At 43.9% G+C, this 16,414-nt stretch overlaps 4 protein-coding genes across 4 annotated transcripts; 2 read left to right on the forward strand and 2 right to left on the reverse strand.

Annotated features, from left to right (window-relative positions):
* Positions 1-1,300: 1,300 nt before the first annotated feature.
* K441DRAFT_104661 (uncharacterized protein) lies at positions 1,301-1,678 on the reverse strand. The gene has a single exon (XM_067639920.1). The coding sequence runs from the start codon at positions 1,625-1,627 to the stop codon at positions 1,412-1,414; it is 216 nt and encodes a 71-aa protein (XP_067510054.1). The 5' UTR covers positions 1,628-1,678; the 3' UTR covers positions 1,301-1,411.
* An 811-nt stretch (positions 1,679-2,489) lies between these two features.
* K441DRAFT_673076 (uncharacterized protein) lies at positions 2,490-4,349 on the forward strand (the record flags this gene model as incomplete). The annotated part of the gene is made up of 4 exons (XM_067650616.1): positions 2,490-2,492; positions 2,572-2,692; positions 3,082-3,364; positions 3,569-4,349. 4 exons carry the CDS (start codon positions 2,490-2,492, stop codon positions 4,347-4,349), a joined length of 1,188 nt encoding a protein of 395 aa, XP_067510055.1.
* Positions 4,350-5,114: 765 nt separating this feature from the next.
* Positions 5,115-8,254, reverse strand: K441DRAFT_683861 (uncharacterized protein; the record flags this gene model as incomplete). Its single annotated transcript, XM_067651733.1, has 5 exons — positions 5,115-5,534; positions 5,705-6,199; positions 6,258-7,898; positions 7,983-8,083; positions 8,218-8,254. The coding sequence occupies 5 exons, from the start codon at positions 8,252-8,254 to the stop codon at positions 5,115-5,117; spliced, it is 2,694 nt and encodes an 897-aa protein (XP_067510056.1).
* Positions 8,255-10,468: 2,214 nt separating this feature from the next.
* On the forward strand, positions 10,469-11,495 carry K441DRAFT_104822 (uncharacterized protein). The gene is made up of 5 exons (XM_067639921.1): positions 10,469-10,653; positions 10,702-10,842; positions 10,897-11,010; positions 11,059-11,172; positions 11,225-11,495. Exons 1-5 carry the CDS (start codon positions 10,550-10,552, stop codon positions 11,361-11,363), a joined length of 612 nt encoding a protein of 203 aa, XP_067510057.1. The 5' UTR covers positions 10,469-10,549; the 3' UTR covers positions 11,364-11,495.
* The last annotated feature ends 4,919 nt before the right edge of the window (positions 11,496-16,414 follow it).

Raw genomic sequence — 16,414 nt, forward strand, 5'->3', positions numbered from 1 at the left:
CAAATCGCAATACTGCATCAAATTGAACCAAATTTTGGCGTTGAATAGAGCTTGATTAGAAGATTTAAATTGGCTCTAATATATAGTCCCTTAGATGAGCTGGGGCTTGGCGTTGGCGTTGAGGCCTTGGAGCCCTTGGTAGGGGTAGGCTCTCGTCCGCATCCAATATCTCATCAATATCCTCATCTACTACCACCTCTCTACGTTTGGTTCGAGCCTTCTTTAATCTTTGAAGCTCCTTGGCTTCAATCTTAAGTTGGCGCTCAGCCTCACGAGCCTCCTTGGCTTTCTGTTTCTGAAGCCGTAGAGCCGCTGCCTCTGCCTCTCGCTGCATCTTATTTTGTGCCCGCTGCTGCTTTCGCTGCTCAATTAAACGCCTCTTCTCTTCCTTTTGGGCTTGCCGTTGAAGCTTCTCCTCAGCTTTAAGAGCCTGTTCTTGGTGTTTAGCCTGCTCTTGCTCAGCTTGAAGCTCTCAAACTTGCCGAATCTTCCCAGGGCTATAAAAGGTAGCCTTACCTTGCTCTAGAAGAGCAAGCTGGGTAAATAAAGGCTTACCCCAACGGCGCTTCTTCTTTTTACTATGTAGAGCTTCGGTAAGCCCATTAACGCGATATTGTAATAGCTTATTTTCGGTTATAAGATTCATGACGGTATCAGTCAAGAGCTGAGAGCGCTTGTCGTATACATCGGTAATCGTGTCTCGGAGGAGCTTCCGAACTTACCGCCAATCGTCTGCTGTAAGATGCGAATGTAGAGACTCACTTGAAGAAGGCCTCTTATCCTTTTTAGTACGGAGCGTATCCAAAATCACACTGGGCTCAAAAGGGTAGAGGCCCGTACTTTTCCACCCACTCTTAACGTTGGATGTAGTAAAAGCCTTTCCAAAAGCTACCCAGAATAGCCAAAAGAAATCTCGCTTGGTAAGAGAGCAGAGCCCTTGGCTCTTGTGCAAAAACTAATCTAATTCTTGGCTATAATGCGTCGCAAGCGGTGAGAAGAGACAGATGTCTAAAGGCTGAAGCTTATGAGTTGAATGAGGTGGATATACTGCCATAAGTATTCGGTGCTTCTTACAGTAATTAAGGAACCTTATATTCACGTGAGAGCCGTGCCCATTAAGGATAAGAAGCCTCCAGTCTCTTCCATTACGGGCCTTTACCTTTATCTCTCTATTAAAGATAGTATCTAGCCAAGCGTAACCAAGATCATTGTTTATCCAGCCTATAGGCGATAAGGCAAAATAGAAGCCCGATTCAGCCCGTTTGCGTGCATTATCTATAGGGACAAGGTAGTGGCTCTTTAGAGAGATGCCCTGCTTTCGAATCCAGCGCGAAGCCCACTAAGTTCCTAGTGGTCTTCCTGCAATCTCTTAGGCAAAACTTCGTAACATAGCAATTATAGGAGGTAGGCCTTACTCTATAAGCTTATTAATATAAGTTACGAGCACTTGAGACTGTTGTTTGGTAAGGAAAGATTGGTTCTCGTAACCATCTGCCTTTGAGCCCGTAATATTACAATGGCGGCGCGAGAGGGTAGATCGCTCTACACCATACTCCTCAGCAGTTTTGGTGTAATTAGGCTTCGATTGCAAGCTCAAAGCAGCAAGAGCGGCGTCAATTGGATCCATGGTTGTAGAGTTATGATATTTTGAATATTTTGAATATTTTGATTTTGGTGTGCACAAGGTGGGGCCGTGCACAAGGTGCTCGGTTACGTTACTTATTGCGGGTCACTCAGGGCTTGTATCTCAAAAGGAATTTAATCTATGCATCACCTCATCCACGTACTTGTAAGCCTCTATACTCAATCTTCCAAGGTCCTTATGTGCAGGCATGCAATCTTCACTACTCAACTCAGTGTGCCATTCCATGGATATAAATTGCCGCTTTAAGGGCTTGGACATAGTCATTTGGTAGTCATGTTGCAGCTTTCTCCTCGGAAGAGGGACGCTTGAGCTGAGCAAACACAAAGATGGATATGGGAAAGTCACACCGCTTTGGAGCGCTTAAGTCGGTGATTATAATCTTAGATGAGCATTGATTCCATAACATTCTACCTAAGCGTGAAATACGGACGTGGCCAACATTGCCTAGGATCTAAAACGAAAATTTGAGGAATTGCCGCCTGTTGCTTGGGAGGGGAGTAATAGTCCACCTGTTTTACAGTAGCTTCTCGGGCGCTTAAGGCTATCCTGGATATCGATGTGAAAGCGAGAGGCAGTATGAAGGTGTAGGAGAGTTGGAGAGTCAACTCACAAAAGCTCTAGGGAGACGCTAAGATTGCCAAGCCCACCGGAACTGGGCTTCCACTGAACTTCATCTTAGACATTGCTTGCTCCATCAACCTCTCGTGAAACCAGCGCATCCAATCAGCCATCCTACACTCTCACGTTTAGACCCGTATGAGAGATATAAATTGGGGCCCACATTATCTGATAGTCTTGGCAGTTTGGGACTGCGTAGATGCACGTTTGATCTCTGAATTCGACAATGGTAAGTGCGTATCTTTTCCCTCACTCCCTCTCAATTAATTTTCTTTCCTAAGGGTGCGCTGCTCGAATTCTTTTCCTAGGTGCTGGTCACTTTCTTAAGCATGTTATTCTATTCTCTTACCACGGTTTTTCTATTTGGATTGAGTCTTTGGGGCGATTTAGCGGAAGCAATTCCGCGCCGCAAAACTAGTGCCACCACAGGTGAAACGACTCAGGCAACTGCGCAGCAACTGCGCAGCGCAGATTCCAGGAGGCATTTCAATCGCTACAAATAGACCCACGATTCTTGATCAGACAGAGACTGTAAAGCACGATCCTCCGCATCTTATCGCCTTCTACCCTGAGGACTCAATCCCAGCGAAAATTCCCCAGCTCGAGTTATATCATGCACAATTTATTCATTAGCGTTCAAAAGCATAGAAAAGAGCCATCCATAAGATTCGCAGTCCAACACTACACCCCAAAGCAGCGAATAGGAGCGGCGTCAAGCTTCAGAGTTGCTCAGCCGACATATATATTACTCTATAATACTCGACCTACACCCATCATGCTAATATATATTTATAGTGGCCTTAACCTCAGATTTAAAGTCAGCGCCTCTGCAGATCAGTTCACCACCACCTCGGGCGTTACTGGCGCTACAGCCGATCCCAACACGACCGGCGCAATGGGACTGAATGTATTGCTACACGGTGATGGAGGCCAACCATTCTTCGATTTTCCAAATCAAGCAGTTCAAGCCAACCTCGTGGGCGTTATGATCCTTGCACCGGATCTAAATCTGTTCTGGGGCGGAGGCAGTGGCTTGCAGCGCACTGACGGCGTCGCTTACTCTCAAGCTGTTAACGATCTAATCCTCAACGAATTGCCAACGTAGTTGCTTTCAATAATTCGCATGGCGCTGTTGCTCTCCCGTACCTTCGCGAAATTCCAGCATTTGCAGAAAATCTCAATCTGCTCACCACCTTCAACGGATGATCCCATCTTGTCCAAGGCCATCCCCCGTCCTCGCTGGCCTGGCTGTGCCGAGCAAAAGATCCTTGACGAAGCACAAAAGAAGGTAAAAGACATGTACAGCCTGTATGCCCACCAAGGAGCAGTAGCCGGTGTAATATCTGCTGTTGTTGATTCTAAAATTTTACTTAAAGAACTAGGCTCCGAGGGTGGCAAAATCGATGCGCAAGCTCTAGACATACCCCAGGAGTTGCTCCAAGCTGCTCTTCCGAGTCTGGAGCACATCGCACTATCCCTAAACGAGCCTACTTGGATTTACAAAGCCAGAGGTACCGCATCTACGATTACAAGACCTGACGGCTGGGAGGACTGGATACCAGGCTTCTTCAAGCACGCGCATAATCTTCAAAGGCTTGATCTTAGTTTTCCAGCTTTGCTGGAACACTCCGCGTCTCCTCGCCTCGGATTCTTCGGCAATGTTCGTCATACTGCAGACCCAGAGTGGTTTAACGGTCTCAAATCAATCGGTTTTCCGAGCCTCACTCACTTGGTGTTGCGCCAATTTCGCGCAGGAGAACAAGACTTGGTGGAATTTATCCGCCGGCAATCCTCTACACTGACAAGTTTGACTTTGATGGAACTTACCCTCGCTAGTGGTGGATGGGGTACTCTGCTAATATCCTTAGGGAATGACTGCAACTTGGATGAGCTTATCATTCATGATCCTTGGGTCGGTTTGATGGGAGACGAGTCTGTCCGGCAGCACTCGCACTTTAAAAATGCTGCTAAAAAGGTTGTCGTTATCGCGGTTGGAGAAGCACAGGTCTGGCCCCTTGATACCGGCCAAGCGCCAATTGGTACTTCATTTGCTAAGGATTCGACTACAATCGTGGGTTTGGGGTAGGTTGGGTGTAAGGAGGGCGAGTGGAATAAATAAATGTCACGTTGGGTTGCTTGAATGTCTTATAATGGATAAAGTGTTGGATAATGAAGCCTTCTCAAGAACGATTACATATAGAAATTCATCTTAGTTCTGATTTGGTAACCTTTACTCTTTGCTAGCGTGCAACGTATTATGTTCGACAAGCAGCGCAATGGAGAGATAACCCCACCGATACAAATCCTCCATTATAAGAGATGTCTAAATACAGAAAACTGCCACTTTGTTTATTCCCTGGGGTATATTGCCAGGCTCCCCGAGGTTCCTTAGGGATTAGATATCCTTTGTTCCATCAGAGGCGTGGCGTATTCTCATGGTAAAAAAGCCGGCTCTTTCGGCCAGTCCCCTGGTATGCCTTGAGGCATTTCAGCAGATCTATCGCTCTAGAAGACTTGCTTCGAGCGCGAGTGTGCCAGAGTTCCCTTTACGCATAATCCCAGTCTTGCTCATATGTTTTGGGCGTGAAAGCAACTGTGATTGTGGTAACTGATTCGATATGTATCTTTCACACGTCCTTAAATGTGATCAATAAGTCGGTCCAATTGCTGAGATTACTATACCTTTATATATTACTGGGACTGGAGTGGTGCCGGGCCGATCACTGTGCCACTCCGAAGACACCGCTAAAGGACCATAATGCTCCGAGTTCTCAAGCGCATGGAGGGCGTGGGTAAGTGGCGGAGCATGATTTGCTCGGGATACCTTTTTACTAAGAGTCAATCGGATTGTTCATTCCAAGCAAGCTTGTGCCCAGCCCACCGCCAGTGCGGCCAGGGTGATTATCCATCCGGAAACCGCGAAAGCCCCCTGGACATCACCATTTCTCTTGCAAGCCCACACGGCAGCAAATATGATACTCCCCAGAACAAAAAAGCCGATTACAAGCGTCCAGACGCGATCGGCAAGGAAGCCTTCAACCAGGTTGATGCCCCACCCAACACCAAACTCAAGCCGAGAGCGACGCTTGGGTGCGCGTAAATAAGTGACAAGTTCACCGTCATAATCTTCAGGGTGTTTGAAGAGATGGAGAAGGTACTGACTCCCTACAGGCGGAACTAAATCCACCGGTTCGAAGTCGTAGCCGGATTTTGGTAAAGGCATATCCGGGCACTTCCGAATGTCCGCAAACCGGTTGCGGTGAACCTCGAACTATAGATGGATTATTAGCTATTACTCGTACTGAAGCTGACAGCGATTATTTGCAGTATCAAAGACAAGTGGTTCTAGGGCTCACGACTTGACAGGCCCTCGCCGAATCGGACTAGCGATAGACAGATTATGAAATAAGAAAGGCAGGTATTATGATCCTCATTTCTTACCTGAACGAAGTCGATGGTCGTAAGTCCCCGAAGTTTAAGGATTCTGAACCATCGCCTATTTACCTGATTGTAGTGTTCTCTCAGTGCCATTGCTAAGTCTTTATCGGATCTAATTCTTGCCATATTGACATCAAGATGAACAATCTTAGGCGTGTACCTGCCTTCATTTGCGCAAGTGAGCAGCCATTGAGGCTCCGGATAGGAGTCAATACGAACACTAAAAGGGTTTTTATTTCGTAAACGTGTCGGGCTGTATTTCGATGAATCGCCTTGGCCCCAAGACGAGGAACTGCCCGGGTTAAAAGTAGATTGAGGCGTCGCTAATGTCGATGCTGTGCTGGAGGAACTGAATACACTAGAGAGCGTGGAGCTAGGGCTACTTCTGCTAGGGCTGCTGGGGGTATGTACTTGGGGACGGCTAAGATAGGCTTCGAGTAGTCGAGCAGCTCCTGGACGTCTTTCTACGAAGTCGTCATATAGCTGTTCTCCACAAGACTAAAAGATCGAGTTAGCTCAACTTCTTTGAATTTACCCATCATCACCGGAAACATACACAGGTCCATCTAACTCGAACATGATCTGATGGAACGGGAGGTTCACTACCATATTTTACCTGTAGAAGAGCAAGCCCTTCGGACAGCTTGGTGCATATGGCTGAACAGGCGAGCCATACGAAAGACGCTAATGGACGCTTCGAACGATTGTAGGTCTGTCCAATCTCAAACCAAGGAGGGAGAGGAACATCTCCCACTGCATCATCATCGACGGAGACATCGTTGTTAGGTGAGACATTAAGATCATCCGGATGTAGGACCTTTTCAAGTGCGGAGCGAAGTTTCTGCGCCTCGTCGACCTCAGGCCGGAGTTGGAGAGTTTTGTTGGAATTCTCACGCGAGCTCTCCCGGAGTGGTGAAAAGTCTTCTTTGGGAACAGCAGATGGCGATCCTCTGCTCTGCCGCGCCAATGGTGATGTTGGTCCCGAATGGCTTCGCGGAACATCCTTAGTTCGTAATTTTAACCGTTTCTTGCCCGTGCGAGATTGCACAACGGTTTCCAGGGGCGAATGTCTTGCGACACCAGCTCTTTCGTCCCCATGCGTGTTTCGTACCTGATGGTGCCACGTATTTGAATCCTTTGAGATCGGCTCATCACAAGGCTTATGCGGATGAGATTGTTCGCTTGCGGTATTTGGCTGAGCATTAATTGAGGAGCCTTCCCCATTTTTAAAAGCAACATCGGTGCTGGAAGTAAAACTCAGATTTCGAGGAGATTTACGCTTGACAGATTTCTTAGCATGCGACCGGTTAAGAGCCTGGCAAGAGACCTTCGTGTTAGAACCTCCAGCACCGGCATATTCACTTCGAGGCACACGCCGAACAGGGCCTACAACAGACAAGCCCCTTGTCGGGGTAGGTATTACACTTGTCACTGAAGCTCTCCGGGTTGGAATGTTAGAGCTGACCGTTGAAAAAGGTTCTGCATCGGTTTGGTCATCTTCAGCATCTTCCCAAGGATCCCCAAATGGTTGAACATCTTGAGTTAAAGTCTCTGCGTCGCTGAGCCACTCATCGCCGACTCGATGACTCAACTCCGTATCCCGGGACGACCGTACTAGCCATCTAGAAACTGCAGAATGTGGTGCCAGCGTTGGAGTCGGCGTTGGTGCTTGAGATGGAACTGGTGGCGGCGCTGGCTGGGGTCTCTGTATGCCGGTTTCTCCGGATGAACCTATTTCAAAAATTGAACCAGCTCCCGGAGGACCATTAAAATTTCCGTCTTGGGTGATATGGATTTGAGGGGTCATACAGCTTGCCTCAACCGCGTCAAGCTCCGCTCGAGGTGTAGAATCAAGCTCATGGTATGCTGGAGGGTTCTCCGAAGAGTGATGGGCTAGGTGGACTTCTGCAACCTCATTTGTCTCTGGATTTGCACCTTTGAGCAGCCTCACAACGAATCCTTTCCCGCTCTTTTTGATCCTCGCTTTAATGTCCGAGAGCCTATTGGATTGAGTGGACATGACGGAGTTAGTCTTTTCGAGCGACACTCCCCAATCCGGCACCACTTTCTTTAGGAAGTCTGGAGGTATTGCATCCAGGTCTGACCATCCATGGCGCTCTTGTTGTGGACTTGTCGGAGGGCTGGACTCCCGCGTGCGATAAAGCGACGAAACGTCGTAGCCTAAGCCGGGGAGAGCCTGAAGGTTCGTATACAGCTTCTTGGACGGCCCAGTATTACCTCCACTCGAGTTATTACCCCCATTGTTCGCATTTATGTTTACAACAAGCTGGAATTGACCTGGGTTACTCTTTTCTTCTTGTAGAGTGAGCGTAAACGGTAGAACTTGGCTCTGTTCGTGTAGAGGTAAGGGTGGAGAGAGAACTGAAGGTTTTCTCAGGACGTCGTCATCCACCAGAGTCTGCCCTGAGCTCTCTGTTCGTGGAGGCAAGGAAGACGCAAGGGTATCCTACGAAGCAAAGAATGTTAGCGATAGGTTCACGAAGCGGTCCTGTCACCATTTGCCAACAAAAAAAAGGGCTTGATGTCGACCATGGCAGCAAGCGCCAACGACCGAAAGCCACATACCATAGTTCGAATTTGCTGCCCCGAACCATAGACTTGCAGCTGGTTTGAGACTTACCAAAGGCTGCTATTGAGCAGCCTTAGGCTGGAGAAGACATCTCGTTCTTATCGCAGTTCCAGGCTGCAGGATGTGGAGGATGCCGCCGCAAGGCGTTCTTTACTCAGCCACAACGTAACGATGCGGCTGCACACTTGGTCCAAGGAACCAGTCCAGAAAGGAGGCGGGCACGTCATTTGTATGGCCAGCTCTCATCAGCATTACTGCACAGAAGCGAATGGGGTCATGCCATGACCTGCCGCCCTGAAAATCTCCATGGCAGGATCGTTGCGACAACCGCAGCTACCGCCTTGGATGGACAGGGTTCGACATTAGTGGATTTAGAGTCCATGAAAAGCTCTGGGGTTTGTGCGCAGTGTGGTTGGAGGAACCCCGCACGCCCCGTAATCCGAGGCTATCCCTTAACCCGTTGGGGTCCTTAGAGAATTCGCTACTGGATTTGACTGGGCACCTGCATTAAACCGGGTTCTCCGATTGGCCGGTCCCTTATCGATAACCGTAGGACCCAAATCAACGGGTTAAGGGATAATAAAAGTTCACCGGCGCAAGCACACCAACACAAGCAATTTCATCCAACAGCAACGCCATACTCTCTTCGCTTGATTCGTTCTCAATGCGTCTTTACCATAGATGATTTCCTGTGATTGAGATTAGGGCTGAGATTTTTGGTTCGTTTGCTAGTCACTCGTGCAATACATTCATGAGTAACTTAGGTGACTCGAAAACAGTCAGCCAACCGAACCTATGCGCAAATGACAGTCCCACGTTCCCCCGTCTCCTTCTGAAGCTTTCTGAATGCTCGTTCAAAATGCGCATGGCATGGCAATGACTGAACGGATTATACCTCAAGGGAAGTTCTCACCTTTTCGATATGTACGCATCCGGGAGATGGTACGGTGAACTAGCATGTATTGTCAAGTTAACACATCCTATCATCTCCATTAAGCTCACTACGCTTCTGGCCCCTTTACTAAATTGTGGTTCGGCTTTACTCCAAGTTCCAGACCCCTAAAGCCTTGAAATTCTTCCCTATAGGTTTCCTGTACATATTCCTCGTCAGGCATCCAGGCGGAAGGAACTGCATCTGATTAGATCCCTCTCATGTCATCTGCATTAAATATTAAGGCATCTTGTTAAGATTGGTAGGGTCTGGGCACTGCCCGACCGAACCTGCCCTCTCGGCCACTGGGTCATTGCCGCGAGCTACGAGGCTGAACTTCTGATCCGTTTTAGCCCTTTACAGGTGTGTGGCGCACAAGCTTTGCCTCCAAACAACTTGGCAAATCTTTTGAGGAGCTGAATTTCAACTCCGAAAAGTCTGGCCTTCTTTTAGCTGTGAGACTACCCATCCAAACGCTGAAATATCTTTGTCAAATCTAATTAGTCGAAGTTATTTCACGACCGAGTAGTTCAAAAATTGGAAGATACTTCCTCCGCATATGCATCTAACCTTTCCGAAGTTAGTAATACAGCCTTGTCCATCGCCCCAGCCTGACGACGCAAAACTGCGGATAGCAGCGTATGGTGGCTATGCCATCTTTGGCTGAGCAGATTATCAATCTGTACATCCCACATCCGAAACAAATAAATTATCTTGTCTCGCCCTGTGGACGCTATCCTTAAGCACTTCCGTCTGCCAAATCCTAATCAGAGAAAATGGCGCTTGTTCCTCGTGGAGATTGCGGTTCTGACCCTAGCTGGCAGCCTACCGTTTCCGCATACATGGCGGCAAACACTGACCAAGAACTGAGCAATTGGTGGAAGAACATCGTCTTGTCGCCACATACCTCTTTTGCGAACGAGCTTGGTAGATCTTTCGGAAACCATGTGAACTCCTTTGAGTGTAGGATCGGAGACTCTAGCAGCTGCGGCATGCCCGGTTGCTCCAGTGAGCTATTATTTTTCAACGCGGTGCACGTATTGTCGACATCTAACAACAAACAGGTTATCAAGATGTTGGTGATCCTGCATGGGCGTTTCAAGCATTAACCTCTACCATCAACTTGAATACACTCTTCAACTCAATATACGTACGTGGGGATTGATAAAGTCTCAAAAAGTCATCTAATATTTTAAAGACCGGAATATCAAACGGCCAACAAGACTATAGCGACCTATCTGGGAAGATTGCCCTAACCTTCTTCCCATGGAACAATCCTCAATTTGCTTTTGGTGATGCGGCCTTCTGGATCGTGGCAGCATTAACGATGCTTTTAGCCATTGTCCCAGGGCTTCTCGAAGTAACAGCGACTGGATTGGCGGCTTTTACAGCTGCAGGTATTCAACAAATAGCGTATTCGCTGACTCCAGAGTACGCGGATCTATTCAGTCTATTCGGATTTTACTAACCACGTCTCAGCCCTTCCATGGGTGATACCCAATCTCTAGTAGATATGCGGTCATATGCTGCTGCATTTGGACAGACAAGCCGAGCAACTCTGGAAAGCTGGTCGAATGATACTTTCTCCGGAAAGGAAGACAGCCAGAATAATACCATCTTGTAGGCTCTAATCTTCCATGCATTCAACCGTACCTTCTAACTTGTGATATCAAGGAATTACCTAGCGGGTGGCAGTTATGTTGAAAATACGAACATTCCAAGCAACTCAGAAATTGAAGATTTTTACAAGAAGCAGTTGCTCTCTAGAACTATCAATGCTCAATGGAAGTGAGGACCTCATTCACTCATATCCTCTTCTCACGCTTACATTCGTAGGACTCGCAGGATTTTTACTCTATTCTCGAAGACCGACAACACCAGCGACACCTCGGGTCCCTCGCAGACGCGTTATTATTCCGACGGTGATGGTGGCGTATACTACACGTACTTGTATGTATATCTATCAAGCAAAACGGTGACTTTCACAGCTCATACAATGTAGATATCACGAGGACAGTGTACTCAAGGGTCATCTCGACAAGCCCTGGGGGCTCGACCAACTCAACGCTTCAGACTACAACATAGCGGGTTCGGTGAGCGAGTTAATTTACAATCAGCTAGAACCCTCTAACACAGCTTAGGACATTACAAAGGCATCTGCACGCGCTTGGAGAATTGGGGGATTCAACTATACGCGAGACATGACATTCAAGCAAATTCAATTATCAGTTTCCTCAAACGGAATGCTGACCCCATACGCAGATGGCGCTGGTTGGATCGGTCAGAATGTTCCATCCACACCCTTTGGAGCTATTCTAACTATTCACGCAGGTACTTGGACGCTGCCGGTTTGCGACATCGGAACTCATCAGTGGAACACCCAATTTGGTAATAAAACCTCACGCTATGGAATGCTGCCCTGTTGCTGCGGTAACCCACCCTTCTCTTCCACTAAACCATTTCTTGCTCCAAGAAATGAACTGACACCACCACAGGTCCCGATTGCAAAGACACCGCGGCATTCGTCAAGGCCGCCAACCTCCACGGCTTCCAGACACTTCTCAGGGGCTGCAAAGCGCAGCTCCATGGGACCGACCTGGATTTCAATAGCATCGACTACGGTTTCAAGTGGAAAAAATCTTGTCCGTTAGGATGGGCAGAGGCGCCGACTTGGAAGAAGTCTTTGGGGGTGGTGCTTTTCCCTTTCTTTTTACCTTGGATTTGCCTGGCTTAAGCGCTCGGAATTTAGTGCTGGATCTTTCATGATTAAATAGAAAGTATGATTAATGATGTATAATTAATAGACTATAGTCAGAGTCTTACGGGCTATCTTTGCTGCTACCCATTTATGGAGACGATTATAAGACTTCGCAGTATATTAGAGCTCTAGAGAGGGCTTAAGTAGAGCTAGGGAAGATAAGGACACATCGGTATTTACCTAAATACTAGAAACGCGTAACTCATAAGGAAGTAGTATTCTATTAGGATAGTAACTAGGCTAGTATAGAATATATAAATAAGAGGCTCTATAAGGAAGAATCTAAGGGGCTTGATCACCCGAGAAGATATCTATAATATGGCCCGTGTAGTGTACGTGTCGGGAATGAGGCAAGTTGCCGTCGCATGAAGCATATTGCCGTCACGTGTCGACGTGGCCCTAGCGTGGTGAGGAACCTTAAGTTCCTCACCCCTTTCCTCATTCCTATCAATAAGAATTAACTAATATCACTGTAACCCTACTTAAGTAGTTGTTATTAGTGAGTTACCCTATATTTCTAATACTGATTAGTGGTTGAATATATAGTTAACCACAGAGCAGCTAGGTTTTTAAATAGAAGAGACAGTCTCGTATAGGGGTGCTATATGCGCTTATATAGAATGGATCCCGGCGATACTATACTACCTTAGACTTATAGAAAACTAGTAATAGAAGTGTTACTAAGTACTAGGAGATACTAAGTTGCGTCTATTACGTAGAATAACCACGTTTACAAAGATTTGGTTAAGTACTTTAGGTTAGAAGTATTACTAAACCTATAGTCCTAAAATTAACGTCTAAAACGCGTTAAACAACTACGTATACAAAGATTTAGTTAAGTACTTTAGGTTAGAAGTGTTACTAAACCTACGGTCCTAAAGTTAATATCCAAAACGCGTTAACAATATCTTAATTGCCTACCTTTTAACAGCAAACCTATAAGATTCTATAAAGCCAAAAACCCTACCTACCTTTAATGTACGACACCCTGTCAATTTTATACCTACTATAGCGTTAACCTACCCAAAGAAGTACGAGAAAAGTATTAACCCGGAGACGTGGGATATAGATATTAACTCTATAAACGCTAAGGAATAGGACCTAAATGGATTCTTAGTATACCGTATAGTATACTATATAGATAGCGAATACAACGATACTAAGCTATGGTGTTGTATAAAGGAGGACTTTATTAGATGGATAAAGGAAATATAGGCTCTTGCGAAGAAGGACATTATATAAGACTTTTATAACTTCCTTTAGGAGAATAGAGTATTTGTCCCTATGGATGGGGGTGCTATTAGAGATAATATCTAAGAGTAAGTTATTAACGTAAAAGAAGAGCATAAATAGACTCTATAAGAGGTTAAGCACTAACTATACACTAAGAAGAAGCTTAACTTACAATAGAATCTAAACAATACACTAATAGAGACGCGCTCTAATTCTATTACTCTAGGTATAAGTTCTTACGTTCTGTATTTATTGCTTCCACCTCTATCTCTAGCTCCCTAGGATTTATTAATTTAACCAGTAATATTAACTACTACCCCTTAAAAGCAAGCGCAAGATCCCCTTACTTCGCGATTTAATAACCTTTAAACTCTACTATAGGAAAATTAGGTACCACGCTGTGTTCTACTAAGCCCTATATCTCTACTACAGCCTATAAAGTAATCCCTACCTTAATCTTTAATGCAATTTTAATATGGTTTAATACCACTTAGAGGTACCTTAAAAATGCTTATAGAGCTTATAAAGCTCTATATGGACTAGGAGAAGAAGTTTAGCGGGGAACTATATAATATCCTTAATTTAAAGCTACGTATCTTCTATAACTATTATTAGAAGGTTAGACTAAAACCTAACTAATATTATAACGCCTATTCCGTTATACTTAAGGGCCGCACTAGTACCTTCTATTATAATTATTTGGTAGGAAAAGGATATAATTTTAACCAAATAATATATAAGATAAGATGCTACTTTAAAATAGAAGAGAATAAGTAGCAATATATATTGGAGTGGAGAGAGACTACCTTTTTAAGAATTATTGCTACGAACCTAGGTGTCTCTTAGCTTAATTATCTTTAAAAGCTTTTTAATTAACTTTAGATAATTTAGCGTGGTTTATCTAAATTATATTAAGAGGACCTTAGCCTATATAATTAAGTTATTAGCGTATACCGAGGTATTAAAGAATACAATCTTGCTTTCTTTAACCCTATAAGTACTTATAAAGGAGTATATACTTAATTAAGATCCTCTATTAGCACCGCTCTACGCTCTTAAGAAGTATAGTAATTTAACGCCTAACTTTAACCTACCTTAATTAACCTAGCTAACTAATATAATTATAACTAGACTAATTAAATATATAGTGGACGTAGTAGGGGATACGGTAAAGGGTATAATTAATATTAACTATAAGGCAATTATAGAGGTCCTTATGGAGGTTTACTTCGGAGTAATTATTAGAAGAAGTGCTACGTTTATAAGAAGCCAAATTACTAGTTAACTAGATACCCTCTTAATAGACGAAAGGAGGCATATAATAGGTTTCGCTAGAGTATATAAAACGTTAGAAACTAAGAGGTTATTATAGCCTACTTCTAAAACTTCCTAGTTTAATATAAAGGCGAAGAAGATCTTAAGGGTGAGGTTAACGAGGCCAAATAGCTCCTTATGGATATAGAAATTAAGGACTACTCTCCCAACTAATACTTTACCGAGTATGGTAAGGTAAATAGCATACAAACCGTCGCTATCCTTAATAACTAATCTACGCTCCATTCTATTATAAAGTTAGATATCTTTAATAAGCTAAAGGAAAGTTCCGCGTTCTCCTTTAATAATAGATACTTAGCAAACGTCTTCTATAGTATTATACCAGATACTAGAGCCGCAGGAGTATCTATAGCAGGAAAGCCTTAAGTTCGAGCTTTTTAGCAGCTTAATAGCTCTGTTTAAATTAACTAATTAACAGCAGGCTAATATATAATTCGCTTTAGCAAGAGTACTATAATCTCTCTTAGCATAATTAAGGTCCAAACCCCGTTAGGATATATTACTTTCTATATTATCCCCACGAATACCCTATTCCTATTCTGCATCTAAGATATAGATAAATTAGGTATTAAGCTTAATAACCTTAAGAATATGCTTATCTAGGGAGATAGTTAGGTGCCCGTTATACGTAAGTAGGGTTACCCTTAATTGCTTCTTTAATAGCTAGAAAGGAGCGTTGCTTAAAGCCACCTAACTAAGTTAGAGTTACGTTAACTACACTGTTGTTTTAGCCACCTATTTATTTACTAATTGCTTAGGGTCCTTTAGTAAGCAGGTTATAAAGTTAAGGTTAAGGTAATTAAACATCTTATAAAGTACTGCTACTACTACTAAATGAACTAAAAGTCCCCTAGCCGATTTAAGTTTACTCTTAAAGATAACTATAACTTTAACTTCTACATTATTATAGATGTTATATATCTTAGCGGCAAGCCAGTACTCTAAGTTATTAACTTCTTAACCTCCTTCTAAGCCGCACGCTTTTTAAAAGATATATTAGCTAAGAACGTATAGGATACTCTTTAATTATACTAGATTAATATCTACCTAGGACCCCCTAATTAAATTGTTTATAATATAGGAAAGAACTTCTTATTTATAGAGTTTCGATAATAGGTAAAGATAATAATAATTAAGGTTAAGGAAGTCCCCGTTAAGGTATATAATAGTATTAAAAAAGTAAAACGATATTATATACTATTACGCCGCGTATATAAGATTATTTCTTTAAAACTAGAGGGTACTAGCAAAGAGCTTATCCTATAGATGGCTATTAAGGCTATTAACAATACCGCTAGCCTAAATAGGCTTATACCTACATTACTAGTCTTTAGCGCCTACCCTTAAATAACTAACAATTCTCTACTATCTCCCTCTATTGCGTAATAAGCTAAGGCTATTTATAAGGCAATAAAGGAGGTATAACGTCTTTATGCTACGTGCTAGGTTAATAACGTATTAGGAATAAGAAATAGCCTAAATACCTTAATTACACTTAATCTACCACTCTAATTAAAGGTACGCGTATAGCGTAAAAAGGGAGGATAGTTAGGCCTATATAAACTTATTATAATTAATAGTTAAACTTATACTCTTTAGATGCCCTATAGACCTACTTAATTCTACTTAACTATTATTAAGCCCTACTATAGGGATAATAGCTCTAAGCCTTTATAGGATACCCTAGAGGATACCCTAGAGGAGAACTACAATTAACGTGCTCTAGAAGGCAAAGGCGATTTTAATATAATTATAGTAGACGTACCGCAACTACGACGCGGTAGAGGTCGCCTAAAGGGATTACGAAATTACTAATATCTTATTAATTTCGAAGAGTAATTTATTACCGCTATTAAGAATAGAGAT

This window comes from Cenococcum geophilum (assembly GCF_001692895.1).
Source record: "Cenococcum geophilum 1.58 unplaced genomic scaffold K441scaffold_2, whole genome shotgun sequence".
NCBI lineage: Eukaryota > Fungi > Ascomycota > Dothideomycetes > Gloniales > Gloniaceae > Cenococcum > Cenococcum geophilum.